Source organism: Microtus oregoni, unplaced genomic scaffold (assembly GCF_018167655.1).
Source record: "Microtus oregoni isolate MIOR12 unplaced genomic scaffold, Mior012 000012F_ref0000307, whole genome shotgun sequence".
Classification (NCBI taxonomy): Eukaryota; Metazoa; Chordata; class Mammalia; order Rodentia; family Cricetidae; genus Microtus; species Microtus oregoni.
This window is the reverse complement of record NW_024543071.1, coordinates 17,154,323-17,171,272: the sequence shown is the minus strand read 5'-3', so window position 1 is coordinate 17,171,272 and position 16,950 is coordinate 17,154,323. Positions and strand designations below refer to the sequence as shown.

Below are 16,950 nucleotides of genomic sequence, written 5' to 3'. Positions count from 1 at the left end.
ACACTCCAACAGTGAAGAAGTCAAGGCCAGAATTCAAGCAGGACAAGGACAATGAGGCAGATGCTGATGCAGAGGCCACGGAGGGGTGATGCTCCTCATGGCTTGCTCAGCCTGCTTTCTTATAGAATCCAGGACCACCAGCCCAGGAATGGAACCACCCACAGTGGACTAAACCCTCCCCCATCAATCGCTAATTAAGAAAAATTTCCAGCCAGGCATTGTGGCACATGCCTTTAATCCCAGCAGTTGGGAGGCAGACAGGTAGAACTCTTTGAGTTCGAGACCAGCCTGGTCTACAAAGTGAGTTCCAGGAAAGCCATGGTTGTTGTACACAGAAGCCCTGTCTTGAAAAACCAAAAAGAAAGAAAGAAAGATAGATAGAAAGAAAGAAAGAAAGAAAGGAAGGAAGGAAAGAAAAGGAAATTAAAGGAAAGGAAAGGAAAATTTCTTACATCCACTTAGAGCCTGATCATTTTAATTAAGGTTCCTCCTGTCAGGTGACTTTAGCTTGTGTCAGGGACAATTTTGGTTGTGTTGTTACCTGCAATGCAAGAGTGAGACTTTGGCTGGACATGAATAGAAGAAGGAGCCCTTGGGGATCTAATGAGTGAGTGGTTTTGTTTGGTTTTGTTCCTACAGATTTCTCATTGCCTTTGTGAGCGACCGTGGCACATATGCATGGGTTGGATTTGTCTTTGCAATCCTGATGTTTGTTGTGAGTCTCATCCAGTCTTTCTGCCTTCAGAGTTACTTTCAGTTGTGTTTCGTGTTGGGAATGAGTGTACGGACAACTGTCATGGCTTCTGTATATAAGAAGGTAAGTGATTATGTCAAGTATAGCCAAAAAAAAAAAAAAAGAAAAAATCAAACCCAAGAAAAAACAATAAATATGAACATTTATTCCACAATTGAGAAAAAGTTGATAGAAATGAAAATTAATGTCAAAACTTAATTTTGACTAGTTATAAGGTTCCTTATTTGGAAATTAAAAAATGAAGTATGTTCATGATACTGAGCATCCTGGGGAGAAGCTAGCAAGCTGCCTGGGGTCTACCACTTGGCCCTGAAGGCTCAGACACCTATTCTCATTGACTGTCCTCACAAAATGGAAAGCCTTGGGAAATAAGGTAAAGTCAGAGAAGAAGGAGTGAGGGTCACACTCTTAAAACCACCAATATTTAATTTTTAAAGTGTTTTTGTTTTATTTTATTTTGTGTGCATGGATGTTTTGTTTGAATGTATGTTCACCATACGTGTGTCTGGTGCTTGTGGGAGCAAGAAGAGGGCATCGGATCCCCCTGAACTGGGGTTACAGACATTTGTAAGCCTCCATATGGAGAATGAGAATTGAATCTGAGTCCTCAAGCAGCCAGTGCCCTTAACCACTGAACCATCTCTCTCCAGCCCCTGACCATCAACCTTAATTCAAATACTTACTAGCATGAGTTCGCAGACCTGGTCTATCTATTCCCACAGCAGATCTTACCAGCGACATTAGAGTGCTGTGTGGGTCACGGCCCCAGCACCCTAGAATATATTTTACCAGAAATTTCTTTTTCTGGTTCTTTCTTCTCTTTGTGTTTATGGTTTTGCTTTAGGGGCGCTGATGATTAAACTCGGGATCTTCTATATGCTACACAAATGTGCTACCACTGAGCTACCTCCAGCCTAGCAATTCCTTTTTCTATCCTTAGCGGGTACTAACCCTTCCTCTGCCTATGTACTTACTTATTTCAATTACATTCTTTCATTACTGAGTTCTGTAGGTTTGGGAGGTATTCTATTTGCTTGAGATGATTTTGCTCATCTTTCTCTGATACATGGTTAAAATTTTTAAATCACATTTATGTGTGTGTGTGTGTGTGTATTTGTGTGTAGGTATATGCACGTATTGTGTGTTGTGTGTGTAAGAATGTGTTGATATATGTGTGTGTATAGGGATGTGTGGGAAGGTATATGTGTAGATATATGTATGTGTGTAGGTATATGTAGGTGAGAGAGCAACTTGCAAGGGTGGGTTCTGAGGATCAAGCCCAGGTTGACAGGCTTGGTGGCCTGTCATCTTGGTGGGCAGGTAATAAGTGTTATTACCCACTAAGTCATCTCTCTGGACCTGATATCAATCAAACAACCAGGACAGTTCTTCAGAACAGGCTCTCTACTTTTTAAAATTCTGATTCGTGACAAGTTGACACTGAAAACAACCATAATACATAGCATCTCACACTGTAGTTCAGGATGGCCTGGAAGTTAGTATGTTGCCCAGTCTGGCTATGAATTTCCAGCCATCCTCCTGCCTCAGCTTCCCAAGTACTGAGAGTACAGATGTAAGCTACTCCGGCTACTCTGTAAGGCATAGTAAGGAACAGTGGTGTGGGTATTCGTCTCTGGCTCTCCCTAACATGAAAGCAGAAAGCGTGTACTGTGAGATACAGGCGTGTAGAACTTGTCTGTGAACAGCAGAGAAAGCTCGTAACTTCACATGTGTGACCTCTGCAGTTTTCCTCTCCATTCTAAGAATTCTTGTCTTCCTTGATAATGCTTGAATTTTCTAAGACTGTGGCTGAATATAGGTTAGCTATCTCAAAAGCCTACAAGGGGGCTGGTGTTGTAGAATATCATCTTTAGGTGTGATACTTTTGTTTCTGCTCTGGAGCACTTGTTTGATGATGCAAAGATATGTTTGATTAAATAAAATTCACCTGTGGTCAGGAGCTGTGTCAGCAACTAGCTGGCAGGAAGTTGTAGGGAGGAGCAAGGAGAGAAGAAGGGAAGGAGGACATCAGGGCCCAGCCACCCAGGCACCCAATAGCCACAAAGTAAGAGTGAAATTGAGATACACAGAAGTAAGAAAGAGGAAAGCCCAGAGGCAAAAGGTAGACAGGTTAGTTTAAGTTTAAAAAAAGCAGGCAAGACACAAGCCAAGCTAAGGTTGGGCATTTATAACTAAGAGTAAGCCTCTGTGTGTGATTTATCTGGGAGCTGGGTGTTGGGCCCCCCAAAAAGCCAAAAGAACAAAAACCAACGACGACGGGCCGGTGAAATTGCTCAGCAGGTAAAGATGCTATCTGTTATCAGGCGGGTGATGATGGGACCCGCCTACTACACATATACAATAAATAAATAAAACAAAATTGTTAAGTCTATAAGGCAAGAACCAACAATGCTGTCTTTACTCCTTCTCTTCCTGCATCTTTAATTTCCTCATTTTCTCCCATTCTCCAGTATTGAATTGCCTATGATACAATAGTGAAATGGATAGATACAGACCTTGTCACCCACCACAGTTACATCTGAGAAATAAATAGAAAATATATACCTAAGGTAAAGAAATATAAAAATATGTAAAAAGAAATATAAAAATATATACCTAAAGTAAAGAAAGAGTTACCTATAGACAGCTAGAGGTTGCAAAAAGAGACAACTCTTGTAAATTGGGAAGTCTGGGAAGTCCTTTCAAAAGTTGCATTTAAGTTGATACCAAAAGATAGATGGGAATTTTCTGGGCAAAGACGTGTATAGGTGGGCGGGAGTTGAATGAAGGTGAAAACAGACCAACAAGTGGTCAAAAATGAGGTTAACACATGTGTTAAGATTTGAATGGGAAGCTGTGGCCCCAGAGAGAAGGTTTGTCCATACGGAGCCCATTCTTCTGTTATTTCCTCATCCTGAGGTCCTCCTCTGCTCCCCATTCTCTGTCTTATCTGCTGACCCCAGTCCTATTCTTTATTTTTAGGCTCTGAAGCTCTCTAACTTGGCCAGGAGGCAGTACACCATTGGAGAAACTGTGAACTTGATGTCTGTCGATGCCCAGAAGCTGATGGATGTGACCAACTACTTTCAGTTGACGTGGTCAACCATTTTACAGATTGTCTTATCCATCTTCTTCCTGTGGAGAGAGTTGGGACCTTCAGTCTTAGCAGGTGTTGGGGTAATGGTTCTCCTGATCCCAGTCAATGCAGTACTGGCTACCAAGAACAGGAAGATTCAGGTAAAGAAATAGTCACCCGTGCGCATGTGCCTTTTCAGCATCTAAACTCTGACTTACAGTGCTAATTCTTAGAGGGAACTGGAGAAGGGAAAAGCTTATGGAAGACTTTCTGACATCCCAAATGTGTTTGGCTTTTTCTATCTTCCCTTTTGGTCTCCGACCATTTAGTTTATAGTCCCACCCCCTACCCACCCCGCTCTGCTGAGCTTCTTCCAGAAGGAATTTAAAAAAAAAAAAAATCTTGCTTCTCCACTATAGCAAAAACAAACCAACCATCCATAGCAGTTCCAAACCTGGACCTTCTCTCGCGGAAGTTCAATTTGGTTTTGTCTTTCTTTCTCTTGGCAGGTCAAAAATATGAAGTATAAAGACAAGCGGTTAAAAATCATGAATGAGATTCTCAGTGGAATTAAGGTAAAGAAAAAGAAAAAGCCAAACAGAGAAAATCCTCTGGGTACAGTAAGAGAAGCAGGGACTGATTCAGCTGTTGAGTGTCATGTGACTTCTGATTCATTTACCCACAAGTCTCCTATTTCCTCTTCTATCGCTAACCCTTCCAGATACTTTTGAACCTTGACTTCTATATGTTTACCCTAAATTGTTTTGTCTTTATATTTTACTGTAGAAATGTTTTAAAATAAATTTTAATTTATTTAACAATTTTATATATATCAAATTTTGATTACACTTATCCCCCCCAGTTCCCCTCTTATCCCCTTCTACCCCCTCTGAACCCTTTCTTCTAGACTTACCCCTCTAATTTCCTATCTGTAAACATATAGAAAACGCACTGAGTTTAGCTGGGATTATTTGCATGCACATGAGCATTGAGTTGTTTGCTCAGTTACAGAAATTTGCCACCGAAGGCAAACTAGCAGCCATTAACTACCAATAGCTGCTCAGGTTAGAGCGAGCCCTCTGAGCCTTCCTCCCCTCCCCATGGTGGAATGTTGACAGGCCCAGTCAGTCCCTAATGATGGCCGGCCGCTGTGGGTTCCTGAGGGCAGTGTCCTTGTCACGCACAGAAAACAGTGTTCTGCGGTACTCCCCCATCTTCTGGCTCTCACACTGTTTCTGCTCCATCTTTCATGATGTTCCCTGGGCCCTGGAAGCAGGGAGGGCAGTGATTTGGAACCACTGCTTAGGGCTGAGCCTCGCTCAGTAGTCGCTTATTCTCAGCGCTTTGATCAACTGTGAGTCTCTGCAGTAACTGCTGACTCCCGCAAAGAGAAGCTTGGCCTGCGGAGGCTGAGAGCAGCCAGTCTGTGGGTATGAATGTGAACACTTACAAGTTCCATTTAGCAAACAGTAGTAGTGGGTCCCCCAAGGCGCTGACCTTCACAGCCATTAGTTTTTTTATTTTTGTTTTGTTTTTTTTTAAGAAAATTTTGTTTCATTTTTACATCTCTTTCCATCCCTCACTCTGTCCCTCCTTCCCTCCCTCCCCCTGTGTGAGAGAGAGAGAAATGCTCTGAATTTACAAGGTTGTCAGTAAATACAAGCTACTTCTCTATAATCTAGATTTTTCCCTATTCTTTTGGTAATTTATTCTAAAATAAGAGTGGACCATATGTACCCGGTACCCTTTCAGGCAACAATGTAAATTTTGTTATTCTCTGACCCATTAGATCCTGAAATATTTTGCCTGGGAACCTTCATTCAGAGACCAAGTCCTCAGCCTTCGGAAGAAAGAACTCAAGAATTTACTATTATACGGCCAATTGCAGACTGTTGTAGTATTCATCTTGCATTTAACTCCAGTCCTGGTGAGTGGACTGAGTATGGACTGAGGTCATATTCCGAGAAGAAAAGTCTGTTCCGAGTAGACTCCAGCCATCTCTAGACTTGGTCCCTAGATTCAGAGAATTTATCCCCCTTCCTCAAACTCCTACAACCCCGACTCTAGCTCTACCCTGCATGTCCTGTTGGGTGATGTAGTAGCCACTAGTGAGGTTTCAGGATGTTCATCGTGGATGAGGACTCTAGAAATCACTTACAAAGTAGGACTTGTCTTCATGGGGGAAGCAATGCGGATGTGTTGAAAGAGGAGGCCCAAGCTCTGACCTTATCAATCTGTTAATTGAATTTCTTCCTCCACTAGGACCAGTTTTCTTATAGGTAATCTGAAGAGATTGGGATAATCCCTAAGGTTCCTGACTATACAGTGCTCCTGAAGCTTAACACAAAGGTCTTTGGTCCATTTTAGCATGGGTTTCTCATGGCCTTATTCTTCCTAGGTGTCTGTGATCACCTTTGCTGTGTATGTCGTGGTGGACAGCAACAATATTTTGAATGCAGAGAAGGCTTTCACCTCCATCACTCTCTTCAACGTCCTTCGATTTCCTCTTGCCATGCTCCCTATGGTGATCTCTTCAATGCTCCAGGTACCTAAGAGCTCCACTGCTACCTGCCTAATTGCCTTGTGGTGCAGATTACTAGCCTTTTGTATCTCGTGTCGAGCACCTGCTGGTAATTGTTAAATTAAAAGTTCATCTGGTTTCTGGAGACCAATGGATTGATTTAGTAAAATTGTAAGTCCTCTGAGTCCCAGTTTAAAATATGGATAATCATACTAACCTCATCACTTCAAGGGAGACAGTCCTACAAAGGTATTTAGTGAGATTATTACGATTATGCCTGGTCAGAGCCATTTCCCCAGACCAGCTTCTCTCTTGTTTTTCTAAAGCGCTTGAGGTGTTGACATACCATTAGGTAAATAATGGCACAAAACAAAACAAAACCCTGTCTTTGCATGAACCTATGTAATAATAAGATTGGGAGCTGAAATACTGTCTTTATATACTTCAGTTTAGTGTGGGACAGTTTGCAGGGATGGGGTGTGACGGGACAGCTTCCAGGGCTGAGGTATGGCTGGATCTGTAGGTTCTAACTATAGCCAAGCCATGGCTAATAGCAAAGTGAAAATCATTTCCCTGCTTGTGTTTGGTACTGAATTCCTTTTTCCCCCTTAGCTTTATTTCCATAAGGCCAAGTCTTTTTTTAAAAAAAACTTTTTAAAAAAGATTTACTTATTTATTATGTATTCAGTGTTCTGCCTGCATGTATCCCTGCAGGCCAGAAGAGGGCACCAAATCTCATTACAGATGGTTGTGAGCACATGTGGTTGCTGGGAATTGAATTCAGTACCTCTGGAAGAGCAGGCAAAGCTCTTAACCACTGAGCCATCTCTCCAGCCCCCCAAGTCTTTTTTTTAAGTGATTTTTTTTACTTATTCTTTGAGAATTTCATACAATAGATTTTGAGTATATTCTTTCCTTTCCCCGTCTTTCCAGATTCTCTCCCATCTCCTTACCATCCAATTTCATGTTCTTCGAGTTTCTCTTAAAAACAAAAACAAACAAAAAGTCAAAACAAAGCAAAAAAAAAAAACAACCAACAACCAAACCAAAACTCTGGAGTCCATGTATGTTGGCTGTGTCACTGAGTGCTCTGTTCTTAGCATCGTGTGTGCTCTTTTCTAGGCCAGTGTTTCTATAGAACGGTTAGAGAAGTACTTGGGAGGGGAGGACTTGGACACCTCCGCCATTCGCCATGTCAGCAACTTTGGTAAACACATTTGGAAATTATTTTTGCAAATTATTCATCGCGCAGGCGCCATACTATTTACAGGCAAGATCTTAACCGCAGCAGCGAATGGGAAGGAAGAGCTGGGGATCCATCTTAAATTGATTAGACTTACATCGCAAGCAATCCAAGCTACGTTCTCACCTAAAGGAAAGTGTTTAGCCAGATTTCTAAGCAGAACACAGTTAGCTGTTCTGAGATAAACAGGGAGTCCTGCAAGTGACGTAGAAAACAGAAATCAGGCTCGATAGGGGTGGGAAGATAGCTTAGGGGTGAAAGAACAGATGGGTTTTGAATTGGAAGGCATCATAGCCAGAGTGAACAGCAGATCTGGAGTCTGAATTGGGGAGGGCTTAAATAAAAAAGTAGAACTCACACAGAGGACTAGGTGGTAGAGGGCCAGGGGTATGTTGTGGGGGGCAGAGTGCCAGGGCATCTAGAGGTCGGAGGACTCTGAGATCCCACGTCTAGGTCCCAACAGGCAGGCCACTTCCCATCTCATCCTGGCAACTCTCATCGCCCCCTGCTGGTAGCAGCTCAGCAACCAACAGAGGTGTTTTCAGGGGCTGATAGACAATCAGAGGCGCATGCGTGCCGAGGAAAGGCTGGCGGCCACACGAGGACCTGTGTGTAACTAAAGAGAGGGCTCTTTCTCCCCCTTTCAACAGATAAAGCTGTGCAGTTTTCAGAGGCCTCTTTTACTTGGGACCGGGACTTGGACCCCACAATCCGAGAGTGAGTTTGTCCCCTTGCTTTCTCTCTTTCTTAGGATCCTCCTGCCCTCCTTTGTTCTTGGAAGATTCCGTACAGTGGAACACCAGAAAAGACTATGTTGTATTCGCTTGGATACTGGTTTAGGCTAGACCCTGGAGGGAGGAGCTGAGAGCGGAGGTCCAGCCTTCTCCCATGTGTATAGTTCCCATCTGCTTCCATGCTGCGAGTCTACGTCTCTTCAGTTGAGAATCCATGAAGATATTTGTCCCCCCAGATAATAGGTGGAGAAAGTGCATGTCCTGAATGAACTTCAGAGCCTAGCTTTTCTCCCCAGATTAGACGACGGGAACTATTGCCGTAGATTCCAGAGCTGCGTGTGTCAGTACACACCAGCGATCTTAGCACCCCGGAGGTTCAAACAAGAGGATCATGAGTTTGAGACCAGTCTGGGCTATCTGGCAAGACTTTGCCTAAAAAAAGGGGGGGGAGGCTACTGTAGCTGCTGTTGTGAGTGCACTGCTGTATGTATGTCCTGCTAAGACCTCACTGTTCCAGACTCCAGATCCTCTGTTCACTCTGGCTATGATGCCTTCTGACTCAGAACCTGTGTGTCCTCTCACCCCAAGCAAAGAATTCTATGATTCCCTACTCTTCTCTGCTATTCCTATAGCCTTGAAATGCAGACTCGGGTCAGAGCCAAGGCCATTGCCCTAAACCTCCCAGCCCAGAGCTTTCCTTGGTAGAGAGGAAACTGCACATAGTTCCTGCTTCACTGTTGCTGTCTAGGGTAGGTTTAGAAAGACGATGTGGCAGGTTCCTGATGCTCCAAGTGCTTTAGGGACTCAAATAGTCAAAGTGGCACAGAGAGTTCCTGGGATTCTAGCCCCAGGTAGACTCCTCCCCATCCAGAGAAGTCAGACCTTCAGGGTTAGCTTAGGGTTAGGTAAGGAATGTGCTTCCAGCAAGTATCACCCAAAGGGTAGAGAAATCTGGGAAACATTAAGCAACAAGTTTAGTTTAGAAGCAAAATCCAACTCTTAGTCCAGAAAAAGTGACCTTTCAGAATTGCCCAACTCAGCAGTGTCAGAGTTGAGAGCTGAACCAGATCAGGCACCTAGGCTCCAGAGAGGGTGTTGTTCAACCATTGGCCCTCAGAGAACCGCCCCCAGGAGAACTGGTACTGTTGCAAAGGCACCCTTGACACCGACTGCTTTGATGAGTTTGAGAGCTAGAATTCATTCTTCAGTATCTCAGAACTGAAGAATAATAAAGAAACACTTTGGGGTCTTATACATCCATGGCAAAATTTCTAGTCTTGAGGGGGAAATGACCTAAAAACAGATTTCTTGTACAAGCCAAGAGAAGTGGCTTGAACTACTGCTCCCTCCATAAATATTCCTCTCTTTCAGTGTGAACCTGGACATAAAGCCAGGCCAGCTGGTGGCTGTCGTGGGCACTGTGGGCTCTGGGAAATCCTCTTTGGTATCAGCCATGCTGGGAGAAATGGAGAATGTGCACGGGCACATCACTATCAAGGTGAGTGGAGAGGACCCCTGACCCCCAAACGTGCGCCTTAGTGCTCGTTCCCCATCTGGGACAGTCCGCTCGTGCGTGAGGTCCTGGAGACATCTGCCTCTCCCCAGTCCTATACAACCAGACTCTGGTTATAGAACCTAACATTATAGAATATCTGGCATTCAAATGAGCTGTCCGTGTGATTTCTATATGCATACCAAGGTATTGAAACCATTGACTAGAAATGTCTTCCTTAACAGTGTAGGCATTTCCGCTGTAAATATACATGCATGTCTGACAGCCCCCCATTTCCGCTGTAAATATACATGCGTGTCTGACAGCCCCCCATCTGCTAAATGGTGCAATAAAAGTAAAAGGACCTAGGAGAAAGTTTTAAGAGGTTACCCAAACCTAACTTTGAAGGACTAGAGAGATGTCTCAGCAGTTAAGAGCACTTGCTGCTTTAGCAGGGAACTGGGCTTGATTCCCAGCACCCACAGGGTAGCTCACAACCATCTGTAGCTCCAGTTCCAAGGGATTCCGTATACTTCTGGTTCTCTGGACACAACACGTTCATGTGGTGTACATACACACATATAGGCAAAACACTTTAATACATAAAATAAAAATAAAACCAGTCTTTAAACAATAGCAAATTTAACTTTGTAACCAGAGTACCAACAACAAACAATAATAAAATTTGTAATGGCTATAAAATCAACACTGGCATTTGTACCTGACATCATGATTAGTCCTGAGCTGTTGAAGGAGCTGCGGTGGGCTGCGTTCCCACCCAGCTCCGCACGGCTAGCTTTACCCGAAATAATTACACGGAAACTGTATTCTTTTAAACACCGCTTGGCCCATTATATCTAGCCTTTTCTCGGCTAACTCTCACACCTGGACTAGCCCATTTCTTATAATCTGTATAGCCCACGAGCTGGCTTACCAGGAATGATCTTAACCTGCGTCTGTCTGGAGTGGGAGAATCATGGCGACTCACTGACTCAGCTTCTTTCTCCCAGCCTTCTGTTCTGTTTACTCCACCTACCTATGTTTTAACCTATGAGGGCCAAGCAGTTTCTTTATTGCTTAACCAATGAAATCAACAGATTGATATATGACACTCCCACATCACTGAGCCCTCACCATCCTCTGTCCCCAGTGATGGGAACTAAACCCTATCCAGACTAGGTGAATGCTCCACCTCTTTGTATTCCAGCTGTCTCTTTGCTTCAATCCCTACCCCTGCCCCAAATGTGTGCATGTGTGTACTTGTGCCACACTGTGCATGTTAAGAAGATAACCTCAGGTGTCTCTCTTTGTTGTTGTTTACTACTATGGGTAACAGGTTAGCTGACCCACAAGGCTCTAGAAAGGATGCTACTGCCTCTGGCTCCCAATTGCCCTTAGGAACACTGACTTCATAGACACATACTACTGTGTCCAGCTTTACATGGGATCTTGGGATTAACCATCTCCACCATCCCCTTTTCTTGCTTTTTGTTTTGAAGTAGGGTGTAGCCTGTCTCAGAGTGTAGCCAAGGCAGGTCTTGCATTTGTGGTCTGCTGCCTCAGCCTCCTGAGTAGTGTGTGGCACAATGCCCAGCTCACCTCCTTCTTTGAGAGCGAGAATTTTAAATAAGTTTCCTCAAACACAATATTAATTATGGTTTATTGGTTTATTTGTTTGAAACCAGAGGAAAGTGGTTTCATGGCATTTTCATCAACTCTCTGAACTCTGAGTTATATTTACAGAAAATTGTAAGCAATTTTCAATCATTAAACCAGCCTATTTGGACCACAAGGAACTTTTCAACCTCTTCGAAGGCTTTCTTTTTAATTATGAGAAAGTTTGTGCCTGGTTGTTTTACATTAACCTGCTTGGAAACACGGAAGAAACATTTCCTCTTCCACAGTATGGCAATATTACTCGCTTGTTTATCCGTCTCCGAAGAGCCAATATACGTTTTTAAAATGCATTATAGCAGAGACAGCTACAGATTTAACTTTGCCTCCTAATTCCTTTTGGGAGACTTTTTATTGCTTACTCATAGCTCAGTTATTTCTCTAACACAGGCATTGCTCAGCCTCTGTCCCTGTGGTGTGTTAATTTCAGCCACTTGGGTTTTCTTCCTAGGGAGTCATATAAGCCATTGAAAGGGTTAGCATTGTATTAGTTCCAACCAAGTCACTGGATTTGACTAAAACCCTGTTCTGAGCAGCATGCACATTCCTTCTGATTTTCACGGTCAAGGGAAGAAAACGATGCTATAAAAAGGTGTGCGGGAAGGAGGATGGTTTGGTGGTTGAATACTGGGTCTTACTTCCTGGTACTCACATTAATAAACACCAGATGCTTGGGAAGCTTGGGGTACAGCTCTCCAAACCTAAGCTGTGCTGGACCCTTGCCACTCTCAGCTCCAGCCTCCGTTTCTGTGACTGTGACTGTCACCTGGTTTGATCGTTACTATTTAGGGCACCACAGCCTATGTCCCTCAGCAGTCCTGGATTCAGAACGGGACCATCAAGGACAACATCCTCTTTGGATCTGAATTCAATGAAAAGAAGTACCAGCAAGTTCTTGAAGCTTGCGCTCTCCTCCCGGACTTGGAGATGCTGCCTGGAAGAGACATGGCTGAGATTGGAGAGAAGGTACCTGGGGCAAGGAACCTTGAAGGGTACAGAAATAACTGAAGAAAACCAATGAGGATGATGGGGAAAAGTGTGTTAATAAATCATGATAGTCACAAGCACATGAAACATGTAAGACTGCATACTTTATATAAATATCTCTGTTTGAGCCATGATCCAACTTGACTGACCTGGAGCTTGTTATGTATGTCAGACTGACCTCAGACTCACAGAGAACCTGTCTCTGCTACCCAGGTCCTAGGATTAAAAGTCTGCACCAGCAGAATGGGCCTCCAATGTTTTAAACATTGTACCTGAAAACAAATAAAAGAATTTATATTATGAATCAAAGTTAATAAGGCGAAGGAACCAAGAGACTGAGTTTATTATAATGACCCAGAGTTGACTTGTGTCATTAAATATCTTTAATAAAAACTGATTTTAGACCAGGTGGTGGTGGTGATGGTGGTGCACACCTTTAATCCCATTACTTGGGAGGCAGAGGCAGGCAGATCTCTGTGAATTCAAGGCCAACCTGTTCTACAAGTGAGTTTCAAGACAGCGAAAGCTTCACTGAGAAACTCTGTCTCAAAAAACAGACAAACAAACAAACAAACAAAAAGCTGATTTTTAGCCAGGCATGGTGGTACACCCTTAATCTCAGCACTTGGGAGGCAGAATTAGGCAAATCTCTGAGTTTGGGGCCACCCTGACCTACAGAGTGAGTTCTAAACTTCCAGGGCTATAGAGAAGAACCTTGTCTAGAAAACAACAGCAAAAGATTTGTTTTTTTTTAAAAAGAAAGAATTGATTTGAATAATTATATTACATCCATTGGATATATATAGCATCATTTACTTAGAAAATTTTGATTATTATATGTTTAAAATATTTTATCCTCCCCCCCCCCCTTTTTTAGTTTTTTCTAGAACGGATGTGTCTGTAGCTTTGGAGCCTGCCCTGGAACTAGCTCTTGTAGACCAGGCTGGCCTCAAACTCACAGAGATCCGCCTGCCCCTTCCTCCCGAGTGCTGGGATTAAAGGCGTGTGCCACCACCAACTGACTCCTTTCCCCCCTTTAAAAAAGTGAGCATAACAATCCTCTGAGAGCAAGGATCTTGAGGCACTAGGAGATGAGTGAAAATACAATTCTAGAGTTGTCTTTTCCTTGAAGTCAGGAGCCACTGATTGAATGGCTAAGTGTCAGAAACTCTGCCTTTGTGTCTCACAGGGCAGAGAGTGTCAGAAGTAGTCAATAAGTAAGCTGCACAGTAGAGAACAGTAAGTTGGACATGACTAATTATTTGGGCTAACGTTACTTGTTTGAACAGAAGTGACTGTTCATATAAAGAAACAGGATCTTTGAAAGCCGTTAAACCTTGCTGAGGCGAACGTCTTTCTTCCCCTCCGTGTCAGACCGTGCAGAGGGGGACTAGGGATGCTCAATAGGAATTGTTTCTTCTTCAGGGCATAAATCTCAGCGGTGGTCAGAAGCAGCGAGTCAGCCTGGCCAGAGCCACCTATCAGAACACAGACATCTATATTCTAGACGACCCCCTGTCGGCTGTGGATTCTCATGTGGGGAAACACATTTTCGATAAGGTCGTGGGCCCCAATGGCATATTGAAAGGCAAGGTAAGAAGTTATCCAATGGTGAAGGCAGGAAGGGAGGGCTTGGGGTGTTGGCATTCACATCTCAGAACAGTATTGTCCTGAAGATTTTCTTATTATCATCTTCCTGTCAGACTGATCTCATTAAAAGTCTGTCCCTTGAAGACTCCCATTGTGAAGTCATGGCCTATCATGAAATTGACTAATAAGAGGCTGTCTCTGTTGCTCTAATATTGAGTCTCTTAGGATAATGGGGTGGGGGTTAAACCTGTGAGATACATATCTTTGTCCTTCTGTTGATAAGAGCATTTTCCTTAGCAAAGGCAGGGAGATGCCAACTGTATTTGGCTGTTTCCTCCAAGACTTCTAGAATGCTCCTGGCAAGATGACAGAGTTGATGAGGCAACCTGCTGTCCTACCAAGACCCTTTGACTCTATCTTAGCTCAATGGGTCTGCTCTGTAGAAATTCACTCTTCCTCCTCTTCTTAGTCACACCTTCTGTCCTTAAGACCTTCTTGGTTTTATTCACTCATGAACTGGCATCTATTCTATGGCAAGTTTGTTGAAAAAATAAACTTTCAAGGTTGTCGGCACAACCTACAGTGGAACCCTCAGAGGAATACTCATGTCTTCCCAAGGGACTTGGGAAAGGAACCAGGGGTTTGCTCTGAGTGGAGACAGAAGGGATGAATATCCCCTGGATACCTCAGGAAGACTCTAGATGCTGTTGGACTGTAGGGTGGAGGGCAAATGCAGGGACTTAGGTTACCTCTCCAAAGCCCATTACAACCCTGTGTGCTAATTCAGCTTCACTGTTGGCCAATCAGTCTTTCTGTGAGTGGAGTTCCTGTGTCAGTAGCTGTCTTAGGGTTCCTGTCGATATGAGAGACATCATGACCATAGCAACTCTTGTAAAGGAAAACATTCAATTGGGGTGGCTCGCTTACAGTTCAGAGGCCCAGTCCCTTATAACCGTGGCAGGACGTGATGGTATCCAGGCAGACATGGTGCTGGAGAAGTAGCTGAGAGTCCTGTATCTTGCAAGCAGCAGGAGGTGGTCCCTGTATCACACTGGGAAGTTTGAGCATATATGAGACCTCAAAGTCCACCTCCACAGTGACACACTTCCTTCAATAAGGTCACACCTACTCCAGCAAAGCCACACCTCCTAATAGTGCCACTCTCTTTGGGGGCCATTTTCTTTCAAACCATAGTAATCAGAATAGAAATACAAGGTGCCAGGAAGGCCTGAATAAATATAATGTTTCTTATCCCACAGTATCCCTAGCTTACTGAAAGATCTGGGCAGTTCTTTTTTATACAGTTGGTGAGCTGGTAAGTGACAACCTAAGCAAGAAGGGACTGTTAACCAGTTATCTGTCTGTAAGAATGGGTATGGGTCCTAGGGATTCTCTTAGCTCAGTCTTGTTATTCAGGAACATGGAGGAGAGCGTGTGTCAGGCAAACCCCGTTGACACTACAGGAAAATAACTGTGAGTAGATCCATGAGTCCATCTCATTTCACATGCAGGATAAGGTTTTAAGATGAAATCCTGGGAAGAGAACATAAGGTAAAAAGAGTTACACAGTTGGGGCTGGACTCTGATGCAAAGCCCCGGTGTGAATGGACAAGTCTGTTCTTCCCTTTGTAGAGCAATCCAGGGAGGATGGTGGGCATGGAGTAATCAGAGCGGTTCCGTGTGACTTTTACAGACTCGCATCTTGGTGACTCACAGCATTCACTTTCTTCCCCAAGTGGATGAGATTATAGTTCTGGGGAACGGCACTGTCTTAGAGAAAGGATCCTACCGGGATCTGCTGAGCAAGAAAGGAGTGTTCGCCAAGAATCTAAAGACATTCATGAAGCATTCCGGGCCGGAAGGAGAGGCCACAGGTATGTGAGCAGGTTGAAAGAGGATGGAACTTGGTGTCCTAGTGGGAGGGAAAACCAGCATCTATATCCTAAACTATTTAGTATCCAGTGAACTACATTTGGGGCCTAATTGCCCAGAGTTTCAAACTTCATTCTTCTGTGTTCTGTGTCTCTGTAAAGAAACACAGAAATTGAAACTATGCCTAGGCCAAGTGAGTGGTACTTCCTACTCCCCTACCTCATATGCAACCAACAGACACTTCAGAGTGTACAATGGATGTTGGGGTGAGTAATTCCTATGGAAAGAAAAGCAATGGTGTCAGAGACCCAGTTGTAGGAATGCCAGGCTTCTGTTTACTCAAGTTTCAGTTTGTTTGAATTAGTTATGAAGTCTAAAATTGGCTGTCTCTGTGACTGAGAATACTATTCCTTCTCTAGGTTAGTCTGAGTAATGAAAAAATTCTAGTATTATTTCTATTCATCGGAATTATACAGATTAAGCAGAAATCCTCTTCCTGACCATCCACAGCTATATGTGTGCCCAGCAGATGGAATATATATATATATATATATATATATATATATATATATATGAGATAAACATACAGGCGGTGGGAAAAATACCCATGGCTGTTTATCGTGGCACATGAGAAAAGTTACAGACAGAAGCAACCAGTCTTCAGAGTCTGTGACCCTGTAAGCCTTGCTTGATGAGGTTCTCTCCATCAGAGCGTCACTCATCTGGTGGGTTGACACCTGAATCATTAATTGTCATCTGTTATATTTTCTCAGTGGCCTCTGGTAAAGCCAGGGCTACCAGAAGCTCTCAACACCTGGCCTCTTTTTAATTCTTGTATTAGATAGATAGATAGATAGATAGATAGATAGATAGATAGATAGATATGTATATATAATAGATAGAGAAATATATGTTTATACATATATATTCCTAAATACATAAATAGAGTCTGTTTGGTCTATATACTATACCTGTATATACTTAAACAATCAATCGGGGAGCTCTTC

At 43.4% G+C, this 16,950-nt stretch overlaps 1 protein-coding gene across 1 annotated transcript in view; it reads left to right on the top strand.

Annotated features, from left to right (window-relative positions):
- Nucleotides 1–16,950, top strand: part of Abcc2 (ATP binding cassette subfamily C member 2) — a 60,638-nt gene that overhangs the window by 19,335 nt on the left and 24,353 nt on the right. The window contains exons 9-19 of the mRNA XM_041661918.1: nt 640–817; nt 3,737–3,991; nt 4,340–4,405; nt 5,620–5,757; nt 6,229–6,375; nt 7,474–7,558; nt 8,245–8,311; nt 9,700–9,826; nt 12,284–12,460; nt 13,907–14,074; nt 15,765–15,945. Coding sequence (XP_041517852.1) covers nt 640–817; nt 3,737–3,991; nt 4,340–4,405; nt 5,620–5,757; nt 6,229–6,375; nt 7,474–7,558; nt 8,245–8,311; nt 9,700–9,826; nt 12,284–12,460; nt 13,907–14,074; nt 15,765–15,945 — 1,589 coding nt within the window. The remainder of the gene's footprint in view (nt 1–639; nt 818–3,736; nt 3,992–4,339; nt 4,406–5,619; nt 5,758–6,228; nt 6,376–7,473; nt 7,559–8,244; nt 8,312–9,699; nt 9,827–12,283; nt 12,461–13,906; nt 14,075–15,764; nt 15,946–16,950) is intronic.